General features: G+C 43.1%; 1 protein-coding gene across 7 annotated transcripts in view; it reads right to left on the bottom strand.

Annotated features, from left to right (window-relative positions):
- Window positions 1-4,202: 4,202 nt before the first annotated feature.
- epha7 (eph receptor A7) overlaps window positions 4,203-19,033 on the bottom strand; it is a 66,019-nt gene continuing 51,188 nt past the window's right edge. The window contains exons 7-17 of one of the 7 annotated variants that reach the window (XM_071899252.2): window positions 18,654-18,822; window positions 16,291-16,435; window positions 15,242-15,297; window positions 13,204-13,329; window positions 12,554-12,739; window positions 12,073-12,134; window positions 11,634-11,843; window positions 11,179-11,394; window positions 8,147-8,340; window positions 7,344-7,499; window positions 4,203-6,369 (exon numbers count right to left, since the gene is read on the bottom strand). In XM_071899252.2, coding sequence (XP_071755353.1) covers window positions 6,255-6,369; window positions 7,344-7,499; window positions 8,147-8,340; window positions 11,179-11,394; window positions 11,634-11,843; window positions 12,073-12,134; window positions 12,554-12,739; window positions 13,204-13,329; window positions 15,242-15,297; window positions 16,291-16,435; window positions 18,654-18,822 — 1,635 coding nt within the window. In that variant the 3' untranslated portion in view covers window positions 4,203-6,254. The remainder of the gene's footprint in view (window positions 6,370-7,343; window positions 7,500-8,146; window positions 8,341-11,178; window positions 11,395-11,633; window positions 11,844-12,072; window positions 12,135-12,553; window positions 12,740-13,203; window positions 13,330-15,241; window positions 15,298-16,290; window positions 16,436-18,653; window positions 18,823-19,033) is intronic. The other 6 variants (XM_071899254.2, XM_078290102.1, XM_078290103.1 and 3 more) reach the window with 6 other exon arrangements.

Below are 19,033 nucleotides of genomic sequence, written 5' to 3'. Positions count from 1 at the left end.
TATTTAAATAGGTCATGATCTGTTTTCCCCGTGGAGTCCAACAGGTACACCATTATTCAGGCCACGTTCATCCTAATCAATTTCCACAATTTAAAACCATTCATCTCCATATCCGTGTTTGACTTCTATATTAGATGCAAAATGTCAGATAATAATGCCGAACCAGTGCTCTGGATTATTGCAGATTCACCAAATACAAATGATTTGTTTCCCGTTATCTTCCTCTGGCAGGCTGCCAGTTATCTCCCTGTTTTCTGTGACAGTATATCAGTTTATCAGAGAGATGTAGATGAAGCCATGTTGTATTCTGATTTATAAAGATTACTTTCAAAATGTAATCCATTACAAATTAGTGTTTACCTGCTAAAAATTGTGGTCAGCAACATAATCCATTGAAATAGTCAAACTATTGTTTTCACTTGCTTGAGGGTTACTTAGCCCCCAACATCTGAAACAGAATATGCAGTTAAATGTCATTTTATTACAATTTACATTTTGTACCTTTGAAAAGGGTTATTATCATAATCAATTAGTCAACAAGTCATTTAGCAAATTTTGCAGCAACAAAAGGACCAAACCATGTAAGATAATTAATTGAGTCTGCATTAATGCGTGTAATGCATAATTCCTGTCCAATCACAAAGCTGCAATTAGGGTCCTTACTGACAAACATCCATGATCATTGACTTGCAGTGTTAATGAAAGCTGCACAAGGCAACTTCACATGTTGGCGGCTCCAAATGACCGACACCGGCGATTTCATTTGGGCAAATAGGCAGAATCTATGGCGTCTCAATTAGGAGGGATGGGACGCTCTTTCCTGTTGTATAGCCCCACTTACGCTGATAAGATGGGAGTATTTTTACATAAAGTCTTGTCTAGAGCAGCTTTAAAAACAACTTGACACAAGCCCACTGTTGCACTGTCACTCTAACTGTTAAGTAGGCCAACCAGCCGCTGTAACACAAAGGCCACAGGTTCAATCCCTCCCACAGCAATGAGTCCTGCAATATCCAAGTGTTCTTTATAGCAAGACTCTGCACCGCTACCTGCTCACTCATTATAAGTTGCTGTAGCGTCACCTAAATGCTGAAAATGTAAAAATAAATGGTTGATGTGGGTATGTTTTGACATGACCTTTCAATAAAAGACAGCAGTAATTAGGCTAAAAGGTAGGAATACTGCTAAATCTAGGCTACATGCCGGAGGGAAGGAGGTGGCTATGAGCCCACTCTTCATCTTAAAGGAAAAATCCACCCTAAAACACTTCGACTCTGTTAAAAAAACAGCTTTTGGCCGTGTACCTTGCATTTGTGGGGCCATTTTGATGTTTGGTGGTGTATTTTTGTTTTTATTCCCATGGATAACGTAGACAACATGGCATCACACTATATCCAGTGCAGCTACAATGGAGTTTGATAGCAGAAAATGTTTCAGGGATCTAAAACATCGTCAGGTTTTGGTGTCAGTCCCTCAGAATCAAAGAGCCAGGGCTTCTTTCTAGAGCCGCCATTTTGGACCGACGTTCAATAGTCATACAGGGAGAAATCCATCGCAGAAGAGGCAGAGAGACCAATTTCTCCACTGACAGCAGCATCCCATAGACCAGAATGCAATGCAGCCACGAGACATGTTGTGTTTTGAGTAAGAGGTGCGTCCACAATCACAGACACGCCCCAATGTAGGTTGCCAGCTTACCAGCAGTTTGCCAGCTATAGCTATATTTATATGCTCATACATTGAACGCAAGTCCAGGCACATTCTCTGGGGGTTGTTGAAAGGCATTCTGGGAAATGTAGGAAATCTCTAACTGAAGTATGAGGCAGGTTGAAAGAAAGTGGGTACACCAAAACGTAAATTACAACACTTCATCACAAACTAACCGCTAAAATGCAACAGATATCACAAACTGATGATATATATCAGATGGTGGATTTCTCCTTTAACTCCTGACTATTGAGTATCTATCTATGGATTTTGGACATGGAGCCGAAGACAAAGCACCAGGCACAATGTGTATCTCAGCGTCACACTCCTGTATGTAGAAAACCCAAACGTTTAAGCAGGATCAGACTGTGCTGTAGGAGTTAATGGGAACTGAGGAGCAGCCACGGAGAGACACATGGACGGAAGCCAAATCTGTGTGAAAACCAAAACCATGTTTCACAGCGACAGCGGAGCGGCCTCGGAGACAGGATGGTGAGATGCCACTGGACTTACGAAAATAAATATTACAACTGCTGAGAGACGTGATCAGTAGAAATCCATTAGAGCCCCTTTGCCGAATTTGAATTGCATGAGGATTAAATTACAAAACAGGGGAAGTTTGGAGGACTGTGTGGAGGGTTTCTGGCTGTCTTATCATGTACAAACAAGTATGCAACCATGTAGTCACACACACACACACACACACACACACACATACACACACACACCTCCTGGTTAGACATAATGGTTGTCTAGGATGAGATAAATAATGAAAATACACTCAATCATGGTTACCCAGGATAAGATAAATGATGAAAACACTCCAGTGGACACCCACAATTTCTATAGAGATTGTATTATATTTCCAAAAATATATGTACAGTCTATTACAAAGGTTACAAAGCAAAAAGAATTGTCTATGTAACAAGAAATTGTCTAAGTAAATGATTTTACAGTTCTGCTGTTGGGGAAAATACTTTTGACCAGTGAATATTCTCAATACTTTCATCACAGAAAAATAAATAATAAATCGACATTTTGTATTACTGTACAATCAACTAAAAGGCAAAAAAATAAAACAAAGTAAAAGTATAGATGGAAATCCTATCAGCTGTCTTTGGTCCTAAATGAAAAAATTATGTACAACTGAAATCTTGTGGGTGACAATAATTCATCTGCGAGATAGAAAAATATAGTGCATTTTCAATGTATTCAGAGCTCACTACTGAGTAATATGTGTAAAAAACAATATAAATAAAATGTACAAGTTTTACAATTAGAACATATACAAAGTTTCCCTCGAATCTCGGATCTTTCTGACACAATCAACAGTGCTGAACTCTTTGGAATTATCCACCACCTTTCGTAAAGCGGTGTCCACAATTTCCAACTGTTGAACCCCAAGGTTTGAAAAATAACTTCATATTCTATAATTTTCTCTTATTCCTGAATCCAATCAACCCTCTACATCCTGCAGGTCTGCCTGTTTGTTTGTTTGTTTGTTTGTTTTTTTTAGTTGTTTTTTTTTGCAGAAACACAGCCACAACAAAACCCGGCTATTTTCCAGAGTTGAGCAACCTGAACTTCAAAATGGGTATGAAACAAGCTAAAACAGACAGTAAGGTGACTTTGTTGGTGAAGGTTACAGATGATTTGTATGGTGAATCGATTGTATCCTGGCCTTAATCTCAATTTGGCTCAAATTGCTGTTTCCCCAGCACAGGGAGAGGGACGGAGAGGCGTTTGACGGAGAGGGGTTTGAGGGCCTCCAGGGGCCCGCGATTTAAAATCAGAGCGGGGGGGGGGGGGTGAAGAGAGAGGACTGACTGCTGCCTGTGAACTGGGGAGTTTTGTGCTGACTGAATGACTTTACGCCGGTATTCAATTCAAAGGTCTGGCCCGGGCCCAATTGCTGAGCTTTGCTGTATGGATAAAGGGTGGGTGTGTGACACGGGGCTCAGCGCTGGTCAGAGCTGATTCCTGGTGTCCCTCACAAAGGAGAGTCCCTTCGGATGAACCTAAATGAAAATGGATCTAAGAGAGAACGGAGACAACGGAGAAAGCCACTAATGGCTTTACAAATGCTCGCAGTCGATGAGCTCAAGGTTGATTTCTGAAGAGAGGAGAGAAGAGAGAAGTTCTGCTTCTTCTATAAATGGGAGATTTACAAAAAAAAAAAAAAAAAACTTGCTTTGAAAAATATACATTTATCTATAGGTCACAGCAGCAGTCAGCTTTTTCAATAAAGGAAAAGTTATTATGATTTTCTTTTGTGAGTGCCAGCCCTCTTTACATGACAGCTGAATTACCACGCCGTACTCTTGATGGAAAAGAAATGAGAGAACCACTTATCAGAGAATACCGCGTTGAAAATGTATTCAACGTGACAACATTCATTTTTTTTTTTTTTGTATCATAAGGGGAGGCAGATGGCACCAAATAGGTTGATTGGCTTTTAGCACATCTTCTGCAGAGCCCCCCCCCCCCCCCCCCCGTCTCTGTTCTCCACACAAAAGGTGTACGGAAGAAAGGAGGAGAAATCTTAAGAGACACTTTAATGCGTGTTGCATCACATCGACGCCTGTGAGGGACGAGCAGAGACACGTGAACAAACAAGGGGGGGGGGGGGGGCTCCGGGATGGTCGGATGTGACAGCGTGATCTGTCTGACTCAGGCTGAATCATTTGGTCCTGCTTTTTCGTACCGAAACACAGACGGGACTCTGTGGGATTTCTGGAGACGATGACGTCAGCGCGGCTAATCGGCACCTTTCTAGTGTTTAGTGCCTCTCTCTCTCTCTCATCTTTGCCGCCACATATGCTGAATTCAACATTTCCATGCCCCTGTTACATCTTCATCAAGTGTTTAGCATATCATAGTACACTTTGTGGCAAAATACGACATGATTATTTCATTTGATGCCACAGCACGCCAGTTTACCGAACACTTTCCGTCCATTTTTTTTTAGGTCAAAGTAGATTCCTTTCCCCCGGCGGTGACTGAATTTTTCCAAAGGGTTGTCGCAGCACAACAGACACATGCGTTAATACCTAGCACCTTAAAAATCTCAGGTGAGGACCATTTCTACCTGGTAATTATTGCTCTGTTTGGTCGATCTCCTCCTCTTCACTGACTGTGTCGATCGTGGCATTGCAACCGCGTTCATGCACTTGATTTCATCGTTTCAAGTTCCAGATAAAAAGACATCACACTTAAAGAAAAGAAAAATAGGGAGCTCATCCAGTCACTCCTTTAAATAAGACCACCGTCTAAATGAACCGCATAAAGCATTGCCATTGAAGTGCCTAAAATAGTGGCAATACTTACTCTATAACACATTTTAAGGCAGTATTACTTCTAGAGCTTACACTTTTCATAGATTCACCCTTAACAATTGCATTTGCGGCTGAACGATGCACTATAACAAACACTGTGTGCAACATAGTATTTTAGGCAAAATGATGGCAAAACAATTTGCGGTGGCTTAAGTTTCAATTACAATCTTTCAATAGTGCTGAAACGTTCTGCTGAATAACTTAACAACTGTTCTGATTGAGGACATCTGACAGCAAAAGTCAAACATTTCCTGTGGTGAAGACTAAGACAAAGAATATTGCTACTCTGATATAAAAGTTTGTGATCATCCTAAAAACAATTCGCCTCGTGGGTGTCTCCTTAGTGTCGCGCTCTTCCAAAATTCCTTAATAAAAAAATGGGAAAGGTTGCGCTTTGCCATAAAACGTGAGCATCCATAGTTCAGGAAAAGTAGACAGCAAAACCACTCCGGTAGGCCTAAAACAACCATGTGAATACTATCTCTGAAGCCGAGGAGAGGAATACCATTTTCACTTCAACAACACATGGAGGAAAACACAACTCACTGCAAACAGTTAAAACAGCCCAGCATGTCTCAACACAAACTGGTAAAAAGTACCTTTTAATCTGCACCCAAAAGCTCAGTCTCCCTCTGCTTTTGGATAAGAGTGTTTACCCTGTTGTCAAGTCCAAATAGAAGAAAAATAGAGTGAAGAAAAAATAACTACTGTATGCACCACAACATGTCACTGTGGCTGACGCAAACAAATTGAACAAACTAGAAAATGAAATAAAAAGAGAGAGAAATTACTAAAAAAAAACACCGCAAGGAGACATTTCGTTTAGATTTTTTTTCTTTTTCTTTTTTAAAGGAAATCCTTAGTCATGGTGTGCACTTAAATCATTCGTTAAGTTAAAGAAACAAATGTCAAACTCCTTTTCCGATGCTCCATTTGATATGTGGTTGAGTTCCTAAGCGCTTCCACAAAAAAAAAGTCGTCTCGTCCAGGTAGTTTTTTTTTTTTTTGCCCTTTTCCTCTCTTTAGTGCCCTTTTGTAGAGGCGGACCACAATCCTTCACTGAGGAACAAAGGAATGATTTCACTCCAGACACAGCCGGAAGAGTCAGACATAACAGATGTCCGTATACTTTGACGATTATCCCGGTTACTGCCCAAGCGCTGCTCCAGATAGCTCTTTTTTAGCCCTGTCCAAGGCGGCCTGTGCAGTCCGTCACACCTGGACTCCCGTACCGTGGAGGTGCAGCATCTGGGCTCTCATAGTCTGTATGCTGCTCATGATCTTTTTCTGATGGCCCACCAGAGTGATCCCCAAGCTCATCACGTCCCTGCAAGACAGGAAAACTGCACATCAATCGACGTGCCGGAGTGTCACGCAAAACAAGCGAGATTTATAGCCTCAGGTATTTCATTAGTGTGAATAAGGAGTGAAAAAATAAATAAATCCGAAACATGGGGGACTTGCTAGTAAATCACAACGATGAAATTAAATGTGTTTGGTCACTTTCAAAGGATGAGGTAGAGAAAAAAAAGCTTGATGAAGCTGTGAATTCTTGTTTTTCTTTTATCTTAGGGCGCTTCACACCAAGCATGTTTGGAGGAGTTTACTCTTGAGCATTTGGCCAGGTGGGAACGATGCCATTTGAACTCAGGTGACACCAAATAACCGCTACGAGACGCCAGAAAATGCGAGTCTCAGTCCTCTTCCAAGCGAACTGCAGTGCAGTTTGTTGGGAGCGGGAACGTAATCCGAACCAACTAGAGGAAATGACCCCAAAACACAAGGGTTTATGGGTATAAGAGACGGATGTTGACATCTGATAGCCAGCAGTTGCTCATGCTTGGAAAGCCTAGCGTAACAAAATGAACCGAGGGCAAACCGCAGTCTGGACTGATGCTCATTCAGCTAATTCTTCATGTGTTCTTGACTGTTAAGAGACGGCAAATTACGGCAAAGAGCGCAGACAAGTCCATCATGCTTAGCTAAAATTACAGGGGTGAGAATCTGATTTGTTTTGACTCCCCCGTTGCCAAAATCTCTAACCTGGCAGGATGACAGATAACCAAAACTCTGTCCAATAAACTTCTGAGTCCATGTGAGTTTTATTTACAAGCCCTGGTTCGTTTGTAATTGGGCAGCGCGAACCTAAACAAACCAAATGCACAAATGCAACAAAGCAAACTCTTCCACTGTGGCTCGGACGAAAGAAAGCAAACCGCAGGTGTGATCACAGGCTTAATGTTGCAGGTATTAATGTTCTCTACTGATGCTTAACCCCTTGAGGGCTTCGTGTCTACTTACTCGATTGACATCCTGGCCACAGATTCCAGGGAGCTGTAGCCAGCTGCTGTGAAGTTGTCTCTGTATCGCTCCATCTTGATGGCTTCCAGCCACTCTCCCACTGAGCGGAAAGCGGTGAAGTCTGGTGTGCTCTGATCTAACAGTGGACTAATTGGTCTGCGGGATGAGCACAGAAGATGTTTATGTCTTATGTGAAAGGGAAACGTTCCACAGAAAACACAATCAAGCTGGAGACAAGACAAAAAGACAACCAAAGGCATCCAGTGGTGCAGTAAATTACGAGAGGGGAACAAACCGGCTGATTTGAGACTTCAATCAATACCAAATTCACAAACAGATGCGGCATGTCAGCCCTCTCACTATAAAAATATTTTTTTGCCAATATCTGCTGAATCAAAATGTATCTTTTTTTCAGCCGCCCATACAATCTCCATTAAATGATGCGCTTTTTAACCAGGTTTAGCCGCCTTTCTCGATCTCACATAGGGAAAGTATGTTCTGACTGCAAATAGAAGTCATTTGACAAACGTCAGCGTGGGGTCTGGAGTTCCCACTGCACTTTAAAGTAGCAGGAACTCATTATAGGGATTGATTTAAAAGCCCCGCTATTGACCATAAAGCCATGGAAGCTGCTTTGGGTTATTGATCCTCTGGGATTTATCTTTCATCTGTGAACTACAGAGGGTAAATCACCCACTGGACACTTTGGATCGTCCACTAATGTGGTTAAAAAAAAAAATAATAAAAAGCTTTATTGTATGAAACCACACTTCAAACGGACGATAAGAGGTGGATTCCCTTACCTTGTACATGTTCCCACTGGGGTTTTCAAGGTGTTGGGGTTGCGGATCATCTTATCAAGGATGCCAACTATCTGATCAAATTTGGGACGTTCAGCCCTGTCTTTCTGCCAGCAGTCCAACATTAGCTGATGCAGACCTGGTGGGCAGTCCATGGGGGCGGGAAGACGGTAGCCCTCCTCTATCGCCTTTATGACCTGCAGAACCCAAAACAGATGACGTCTTCAGTATCCGTTACTGCCAGATTAGTACAAAGTGAATAATTCATGCACATTTCACCCTTTAATCACAATGTTTGTAAACAACAGCGTCGGAACATAATCGTTTCATGGCTACCTACTGCCGATGCGCTGGAGAATAAAGGCCCTAACCAGATTTGATGGTTGCGTGCCAGTTTTGTTGCAGTCATGGGAACACGAGGCTTCAAAGCAGCACGGCTCACAGTAGCAGGGCCACAACGACGAGATTTTGGAGAATAACATCTAGCGTGCGGACGGAGGCATCAGCGGAGTTTCTCGTTGTACCAATTTCTATCGCACCAATCGATGCAGTGAAATTAATTAGAGCAAACCAGCGGCGTTGCTTCCCTGAGAGTCATTTTCCCACATTGTTCGTGCGCCTCGACAAAAGGCTGCATTTACACAGCTCTAATGAATAATAAAAAAGATCCGTCTGCATAGCCTTTCAACCTAATCTATTCTCGCTCCACATCATGCATGCAGTTTAGCACCAAGTTCATTGAAAGTCAATACCGTGAGAACACTAGGTGCAGTGGGCACCTTTGATTTCAGCCCCCACCGCCTCTCCCTGTATTCCGGGGATGTGAGGCTGTGTATTTTTCTGCATATACTCATCTATTATTCCTGTCAGGACCACTCAAACAAGAATGAGCCATGGAGGGAAAGGTGTCAAAACACTGAAACTGTTGAAAAAATGCAAATAATGTTCTTCCTGCATCCCCGGAGGAGCTGTTTGCCGACGTCTTGACAGAGCGCAAAAATTTCTGACATTGACGTCTGTCAAGCAGAGGGGCGTCAAAACACCACATACGCCACTTTAATGCCCGGCCGTCTTGTTTAGCATTTCTAACATCTGATTGTTCAATCAGCGGGCCTGCGGTTAGGAGGGGTGGAGAATCCTAATCGTGTTCAGCCCTGATGCTGTGGGTGCTAAACACTGGGCGCCATACAGGATTCTTCAGGCCAGAACACACCCGCCGGCCATCATTAATCAAAACGCGTCAGTGTCCGACAATAAGGGACAGTTTCATGGGGTCTGGCTCAGTTGGACTCCCTCAGTGGGGGTTGGCAGAAGCCCACAGTTAAAGCAGACAGCAGCACTCAGGGAGCTGTGGGCGAGTCAATCATCATAGCAATTTGTGGCATTTGTTAAAAAAGAATTGCCGGACTCGCAAAACCAAACTTGTTCTTTGAGGAAGAAAATGGGCGACGGCAGGAGTTAACGCTTACAATTTATCTATTAACGTAGGGCTGACCGGTTAATGCAAAAATGGCAAATCTGATTTTTTTTGCTAAATATTGTGATCACGCTTTTTAATTATGACTGTTTGTCTCAGTTTCAGGAAATAAAATGTTTTATTGCACTTTTGCACATTGGCTTATATTTCAGTGCAGTATTTCTAAAAGTAGCAGCAGCTAGAAAGTCTGGTTTTCACTCTCACTGTCTTACTCTTATTCTGGTCCTTATTTATGAAATTCAAGTAATAAATAATTACTACTTTATTTCTTTGGGGCGCAGCTACAACCCTAAAGCAAACTTTAGACAGAATCTGTACCTGCAGATTAGGACAGACACGGACTAATTTTGCGGTCAGTGAGTGAGTCAAGGCCTTTACATTCTGGATTTAACATCAGAGCTCATCTATGTCTTTACATTCCTGGCTTTTACATCTAAAACAAAGCAATGAGTGCTAAACTGCAATTTATGCATGAGTTGTTTGCTGTGTAATTACTTCAACTCTGCCATTCATATTGGCTCACATTACCATAACTCATTATGAAGTTTTTAAAAGCTGTTTGAATCAAAAGCATTTTGCACTGCAAGTCTTTTCCATTACTATTCTTAATGGTATTATTATCATCACACCTATTTTCTGAAGACTTCATTTTTATGCATGCCCTATTTTAGGACTATGTCTCCTAAGGCTGGATGCAAACTGCATGATTATGAAGCAGAAATGAATCATGACTTCTTGAACTAATTAAGCCCAAGGTTACCGTCCCAGCCGAACCGTTCTCATGAGGCTCCTGCGAGAACGCCTCGAAGAAAAACTACAAAGTGGTGATTTTTCTACATTTGTGTGGGATGGCTTAATTAGAGCGAAATCTGGTGGAAATCTTGTAATGCGTGTCTCCCTTTAGATGGTAGTTATGCAATGGGTTTTGCATTGGGACACAAATCTGATCTTGTCCATAAAGTAATGCATAAACCCCCGATGTATTCAGTCTTAATACTGGTTTGTTATTCATGAGAAAACATCTGAGAAGACATGAAGGCCTACAGAAAATTAGTATAGCAATAAATGATTTATGGTTCTGAAATCCAATTCAAAGCCCCTGGCACACCTCAGGAAATGTGAAAATCCACAGTTTGTTTATATCTGATGTGAAATGTTGCTGTACTGGAAGTTAGATTTTGTTGTATGTGAAATTTCAGTCGTGGTAAACACAGAAAAAGCACATGGGTTTAGGTGAAGATAGGCAAAGCAGGTGAGGAGACAAGATTGCATCCTAAATCTCCTGTGGCCTCTGAGTTTATCTCACTGAAATGTGAGAGATAATGTCATAAAATGTAAAAGATAAGATGTTTATTTTTACAATCATGAAAAAACATCCGTATTGGTGTTTCACAAGGGTTCCCACATCGTGGACAAAAGTCTGGCATGAGTATTTTTAGAAATGAAGCAGCGTCCTTGGAATTCTGATTATAATCTTTGGCTATGTGTGAGTCCCTTAGCGGGATGAAAAACCTGTTCTGCTGGTAAATGAATGACTTCATATCAGGTAGCAACTCACATCTTGATTGGACATGTCCCAGTAAGGCCGTTCCCCATAGGACATGACCTCCCACATGACAATGCCATAACTCCACACGTCACTTGCGGAGGTGAATTTACGATACTGGATGGCTTCTGTTGCGGTCCATCGGACGGGTATTTTTCCGCCCTGTTCAGTAAAATGCAGGTCAGTGGCTGGAGTAAAGATCAAATTCATTATATCCTGCATCTTCCCCTAAAACATCAATTAGAGAGAGTTTTGACGTTACACACAGGGTCAGCAAAAAAAGACAAAAGTTTCCGACAAACTTGAGCAGAGATTTAGCTTGTTTTGCATATTGAATGGGTGCAGGCATGCAGGGCCGAGCGCCCGCACTTCTGCTCTATTTTCATGCATTGGCTGTGACTTGATTAGAGTATTCCAAGAGGGATCTGAGGAGGGAAGGCAATATGGAGCCGGTTTAATTGACTCACAGTTGTTGTGTAGACAGCCTCCGGATCGTCGTCTATCACCCTTGACAGGCCGAAGTCAGACACTTTACATACGAGATTACTGTTGACAAGGATGTTTCGTGCGGCCAGATCTCGATGGACGTATCCCATATCGGAGAGATATCTCATTCCCGCCGCTATGCCCCGCAGCATCCCGACCAACTGGATGACTGTGAATTGACCATCATGTTTCTGCACGGCACAGAGAAACCAAGTCAGGTCAGCCATCTTCACTGACCATGAGGGAAATTTAGGTCACAGCACTGCAGCAGCGCTAGCACAGGATTCATTATATTTATGCGATGCACACAAGTCCTACTGCGGACATCCTGCTCTCTGTAACACTTAGAAAAGACAAATGCAAAGACTAGTCTAAGAATATTGCGCTTTAAGCCTCCTGTGTTTAGAAGGTGATACTCACCCTGAGGAAAGCATCTAATGAACCGTTCTCCATATATTCAATCACAATCATCACTGGTTTTCCTGAAAGAAAAAAAAAAGATAGATAAAAAAATAGAGTTGATTAATTGATACATAAATGTTGTTTACTTACATAATGCTCCACTACAAGTGACTACACAAAAACTGCTTCCAAGTTATTTTTAGCTGTGTGTTTATTTGGCTTTTAATTAAAAGTTACCATCTGCTCCTTTTATTACAGTGTCTAAATGAGAAAATGTTAAACAGGGAGTGTGGCTAATTTAATCAGATACAATGTCACTCTAACTATGGCATTTTACCTCCCAAAGCTAAATATACTGTAATGCAATGGATTATCAAACAGTTACAGCATTTCCAAACTGTCTCATGGCATCAACATAAAACAAAGAGCGTCTAACGATATTACAAAAAAACGCATATTTGCATTTAAGTGAGCACTTTCTGCATTTCCAGCTGGTTACCTCTCGTCACGACCCCCTCCAGATGAACCACATTGGGATGGTCAAACTGACCCATGATGCTGGCCTCACAGAGGAAGTCTCGCCTCTGTTTCTCTGTGTAGCCCACTTTTAACGTTTTGATGGCAACTGACACGTCCCGCTTCCCAGGCAGCTTCAGCCGACCGCTGCACACCTCCCCGAACTCTCCTGTGAGGGAGAAAAACCATTCATGACTGAGGGGGGCAGCGAGAGGAAAAAAAAAAAAAAATCAAGCACTTCACGATGACAAATTTATTAGTGTATTTTGAGACAAAGCAGCTGTGCTGTGGTGGAATACAAATTGGAGTGCGACATCTTGTTATACTCAGGGGAGTGTAACCAAGACCTATAATAAGACATGCTAGAGATGCATAGATACTGTCATTGACCGCCTCTGTAAAACCCATGTGGCAGCAATTTTTCAGCGGCGGGTATCTTTGCAACTACGTCTACAAGATACGGCCCACACATTAATTGCAATGAACTTTTTCCCCTCTTTGCAATTGCGCTATCAATATACAATGCATAAAGCTGTGTCCCTATTCAAGGTGTAAATATTTGGCTGTCAGTGTGATATATGAGAGCACAGAGTGACTAAACAGAAAGAGCTGAGAGACACGGGATAGGCTCACCTGCTCCAATAACCCGCTCAATTTTAATGCAGGAGGCATCCAGCTCCTTGGCAAATTGATGGACAGCCCTGTTTGGGTCCTCATAGGTTTCAGGGTCAATGTACGTTTTGGTGCCTGGAAATTTAACTGTAGAAAGGTAAGAGGATTACTGTTACGATTAAATATGCATACTGCGCACCACCGGGCGCTTGACAGGCAAACGATTACCAAGACCAGTGATTCAGAGGGAATTGCTTAACAGTCAGCTGACGGAAAAGCACCGGTGTCAAAAGGTTTTTCACACAGGAAAATTCATCACAAAAGAGAAACCAAGATTTTAGTAACCTATGCATGGCAGTTTTGTGAGGCTGTCAGCTACCTTTCACCTCCCTGTAGTTGAGACTCCCTCAGTTAAGAATAATCTGCCTCTGGTCTACATGTCGGTTTGTAAGTGATCATGCTTTGTGGTTTCACGCTGCATGATATCATACTGCACTGCAAATATCTACAGAATGAACTGACTGACGGAATAGTTACGGCGCCTCGGGCAGAGATTTTTAATCAGTCTTCAAACAGAAAATTAAGTCCTGCTTTTACCGTGAAATCTCAAATAACAATGATATGGGAATAGTTCATGAATATCCACGGGGGCGGTGTAGAAGTAGTTTGAAGAAAAGAGGAAAAACAAACAAACAAAGTGGAAAAGGTTACAGAAAGGCCAGAGACGGGGTAGGGGGTCATGATAGTATTTTTAACAGAACCCTAAATTAACAGCAAATTACAGTATTATGCACTATTAAGTTAACAGACTACTCTTGGGGACTATTGCACTGCGCATTCTAAATTCCTCTGATAACAATATAACCTGTCAACTTTAAAATTTAATGAGATACTACAACCATAATACACTAGATAAACGCTGGAATGGGCACACCAAAACAACATAATTGAATTGCTAGTACCTCCGGGCACATCCAGCTGAACAGAAAGGCATATTCTCTGCATTCGGGAAAGGCATGTTGGCCGATCCAACAGAGTAAATACAACAAATGCATTGTGCTCCAGCGAGGGATGCTGGCAGCTGAGATTTCCCTCCACTTGCTCCTATAATTGCTTCGTCCATCCAAGATGTCAGTGGATCTGATAGGAGATGTCTTATCACGACTTCCTCGCCACTACACGGCAGACAAATTGGGTCTACATGTTGAATTCACACGCTATCTAGCTTCTGTCGCCCTGGCAGCCTCTCGTCATTTGATATTGCAGAGCGAATCCCTCCATTAAGCCCGACACTATCCTTGTTTGTGTTCTCTGCGAGTTTTTTAGCAGGTGGACCTATGTGCTGCTGAGGCTGATCTGTCAGATACTTAGCAGTGGCCAACCTGGGCTCACCAGGACTGCCTCTGCTTTAGCGGCACGCTTCGTGACACCCCTGACCCTTTGTTTCCAAATCAGCAGTTTGCCTACAGCGCAGATCATTACGGCTCCAGTTGGGAGGCTGTCTGCAGCTGCATCTCCAGGGGCATCATTAGGGGTGGTGTATCGGTGTGGAAAAAAACCCCTCTTACCGATATAAGGCGCCTTAAAGGAGAACCCCGAACGGAGCAAACTGTGTGTACAATTCAGCCCCACCAGACTCTCCATGTCGCTCTGTGAAACTGTCTGGGTTTTGCCTTTTTTACATTTTTAAAGAATACTTCTTCCTCGCGGCTCGACCTTCGCTCCCTCTCTGACAACTGTCACATTCATGTGTTTGTAGTTTCATAGACTTGACGTCTTCATCTCACCAGATTGGTCTAGCCAATCGCCAGCAGATGTTAGCCTGATTGTTCCCAGCTTTGACTCAAATCAAGACCATCAAATGAATTGGGATAAAACAGTAATGCCTGTCTTGGGGTTTTTAGGCACCCTTGCTGTTCAGTATGCAGTGATTGAGATCTTTACGTAATGTGTGCGGTTGTGTGCATGCATTTGCGTGTGTGTGTGGCTGTCTGTCTATGTGTGTACATATATGTGTGTGTGTGTGTGTGTGTTTAAGCTGATGAATGCAGGCACTCACACTGGAAGTAGAGTTCCTCGTCTCCCTCCTGATCCGCCTTGCTGTACCCGCAGTGCCTTCACAGGGGGAGAGGAAGAGAGTCGCAGAATCAACTGATTGTGCGGAGGAAATAAACGCTCTAATTTACAAGAATTTTAATGTGGCAACTAATGCCGTGCATGACAAGTCTCTTAAGAAACCCAGCTGAGCGGCACGAGCTGCGAACCGCACAGCCTAGCATGGGAAAACAGCTCGGCTCTGTGAATCACAGAGTCTGATCTAGAGTCGGCATAATAACATCTAACATATCAAATAATGCATGCACTGTAAAGGCCTGTTCAACATGTCATGTAATATTAATCTGTAATATTAACGTGTTGAAGGTTCCCTCAAGCACAAGGCTGGTCTTTGAGCATAAAAAGAAAAAAAGGCTTGGTGTGGGAAGGTGCAATAAGCCACAAGTGACGGACATGCAGTTAGATGGATGTATAGTACATGAAATTACATGTGTGTAGCGTGTGTCTACACTGTTCATACCACATACACTTTGAAATGGCCCCATGGGAGGCAGGCCGTGATGTAACCCGATGGAAAGGAAGCAAGCTCTGATGAAGTGACATTCGTGCGGATGAAAACACCTATGAAGTATGTGAGGGAATGGCGGTAATGACGGCTGAAAGATACAGTGGGAGTGATGCTAGTAGAAAAAAAAAAAAAAAAAAAAAGCCCTGCCATACTTCATCCTGCCCTCACGCAGGAGTAGCACACACTCTCACACACTCACTCGGACATTCTCTCTCACACACACACACACACAGATGTAGAGCCGAACCCCCTTATCACTCTGGAGTACTCATAATGGCTCCATTACCCACCCAAAAAAAGAAAAGGCAAAAAATTCACCAAAAATAGCTTAAATTTGTCTTCACAGTGTGTGTGGACTGGAAAATGATGCATCACAACCCATTAGCACAGCATGCCACAAGATGATGGGTGCGCGTGTGTGGACGACTCCATGGCTATGGAGGCCTGTGAGTGACAGAAAGGCTAATTGACAAGCGGAGACTCACAGGAGCGGAGAGTCAATGGGGCCCGCGAGAGCGTACCTTCTCCCGATGATGAAGCCGAACACCATGAACACCAGGATGATGGTCCCCGCCACGGCCACCACCGCAATGATGATGACGGGGTTCTGCTCGCTGGAGACAATCGCCGCTGATGAGAGGGAACACACACACACACACATGCAGAAAGACAGAAAAACACAGTGTGAACTTCAGTACATCAAAGCCTTACGATCTGCAGGACATAATCGAGCCCTATGAGTGGCACGGAGATTGATAACCCACCCTCCCCCTCCTCCCTCTCTCCCTCTCTCTCCTGCCCTCTGAGAGAGTGAGAGAGAGAGAGAGAGTGAGAGAGAGAGAGAGTGAGACGAGGAGGGACGGGTTCTATTTTTGAGCCGTCCTCATACACACGGCTCTACTGTTTCAGAAAGTGGGCTTAATAGTCCCAGACGGCGACGGCGATGCCCTTCATCTCAAACAAAGACACATTCAGGTTGGATTGTTTCCCATTCAGAGCTCTCACAGTGGTTAGACTGTTTGCGTTGACAAACTGCCGATTGCTCCGAAGAATGGCTTTTGCCGTAGCGCCGCGCATAAAGTCAATGCGCACGGTGTATGAAGGGGGGGGGGGGTGAAATTCATGCATTTTAAATCAAGTGGATCTGCGCTGTATAAATACTCGGAAAGAGAGTAATGATTATCCGCGGCCTGTCTGGAGCGGAGAGCAGCTAGCCTCATCGCCGGTAAAAATGTAGCGTCATGCGATCAGCTGTTACTCAATCAAGCTTGAATATCTCGCTAATCGTCTATTGTGGGAGGAGCTAAGAGCGCTCAATTGTCATATTACACACTTGTAGCTTTGCATACCGCCCTCTTAAGACACCAATGGGGGGGGGGGGTTCAGTGTGTCGGTCAAGGACACTTCGACTGGATCAAACTCGTGAACTTCTTGTCACAGGACAGAATCTGCATGCATGTAACATGAGCATTAATGTGTGTTTTGCGATTTTTGTGGAAAAAAAATGGCAGAGAGAGAGAGAGAAAAGAGAAAACCCTGAGATGGAAGTTGCCGGCCTAAACTAATGAATTAGGAATGAATGAATAAGAGACTAATGGGGCCTTTCATAAATCAGTAAAGTGCTTTCAAATTAGAGGAAAGGTTATGAATCAACAATTCACATATAACAACAACAATGAGGAATGGGTCATTAGGGGCAGTTCTGGCTGTGTTCAGGTCTATTTGGATGTCTGAAATTCAAGAAAGAGAGAGAGAGACAGAGAGAGAGAAGCCTAAGACTGAAGTTGCCGGCCTTACCTAATGTGTCTCCATTCTCGCAATATGTTATTACGCCATACATTATGATCCATAATACAAACAACTCACAACAAACACCATCACTCACCAAAACTCACAATGACTCACTCTGACAATTAGGGCAAATCGAATGTAACTGATTAGATTTAAATGAGTTTATTCTCTTGACGGCACCTTGTCCGTCTGCTTAGTAATTTTTCCCATGACGTTTTGTCAGTATGAAATAAAAGCAATTTGTGTTTGATTGCTTGAAAGCAAATAATTTCCCTGGGCTATTACTACAGTAGCATGTTGGAAAAATGTGTCTGGAACATTAACAGGTTCGTGCATAAATCCTCTACAAAATGATGTGCCGATCCATCGCTGTGGTCAAACTCTCCCTCTGTTGGGTGTTTGTCATCAATGCCTTGGGAGAGGTCCTAATGGCCTCTGTGGGCTTTCCATTAAAATGTTGATCAAACTGACACAAACCTCCAGAAGTGAGGAGGTTGAGTCTCGACCAGAAGTGAAATTCTACGAACAGATGCAGGGAAATAAAAAGCATAAGGAGGGACAGCGGTAGCCATCATAGATCGATCCTCATATAGTGCTGCAGTGGCCAATGCAGCCTATTCTTTCCTACATTTTCTTAAAGTAATGATCTGCAACATTTTCATCTAAGTAAAGGTCTGTTTTGCTACTCTCTATTGCTTTAACACAATAGTGGTTCAACCTATATCCAGTTCATGAAAGCTTTTACATTTGCTGTTCTAAACACCCGGTGTCTGGTGGGTCTTTCCCAGGAAAAAATCCTCTGACGCACAGGAAGTGATGCGTTTCTGACAGCAGCCAACCGCGTTTTTGTTTGGAATAAACAGAAGAAGAACTGGGTAGTTAGCATGAGCAGCGATCGCCACCATGACTGAACAGACAGAGAAAAGAGAAACTCAAACTGCATCAACAGAAAAATCCAAGGAGAAAGACGTCACAGTCCCGCCCACACGGTTTGATTGACAGGTGGTTTGCAGCAGTAGTAGTGCAGCAGGCGTGTGTCTTGTTGTGCGCAGCCTACCTGTGGCCTCCTCCTTGGTGGTGATCTCCAGTCTGGGGCCGTAGGTGCCGTAGCCCGCCGCGGTGAAGGCCCTGATCTGGAACACGTAGGCCGTGCTGGGCTTCAGGTTGTTCACCGTGGCTGAGGTGGACTTGGACTTCACCGTGGAGTAGATGCGGTCCTTCTGATCCTGCACAGGGAATAAATCAAGTTTCATTCCAAAAAAAGAGATATCCGAGCTGAAAGTAAAGCTCATAATTGAGCGCTATTGAAGTTTTGGTTATCTTAATTCCTTTGCTTCTAAAACAGATACACTTCAGAGGACGCAATTACCTGCGCTTTGCAAATGGAATGAACATGATTTAACAGTGTTTCCCCCAAATACATATACATTTAGAGGT

The sequence above is a fragment of the Centroberyx gerrardi genome, chromosome 18 (genome assembly GCF_048128805.1).
Source record: "Centroberyx gerrardi isolate f3 chromosome 18, fCenGer3.hap1.cur.20231027, whole genome shotgun sequence".
Lineage (NCBI taxonomy): Eukaryota > Metazoa > Chordata > Actinopteri > Beryciformes > Berycidae > Centroberyx > Centroberyx gerrardi.
The sequence above is the reverse complement of the archived record's forward strand: the minus strand, read 5'-3'. Positions and strand labels throughout refer to the sequence as shown.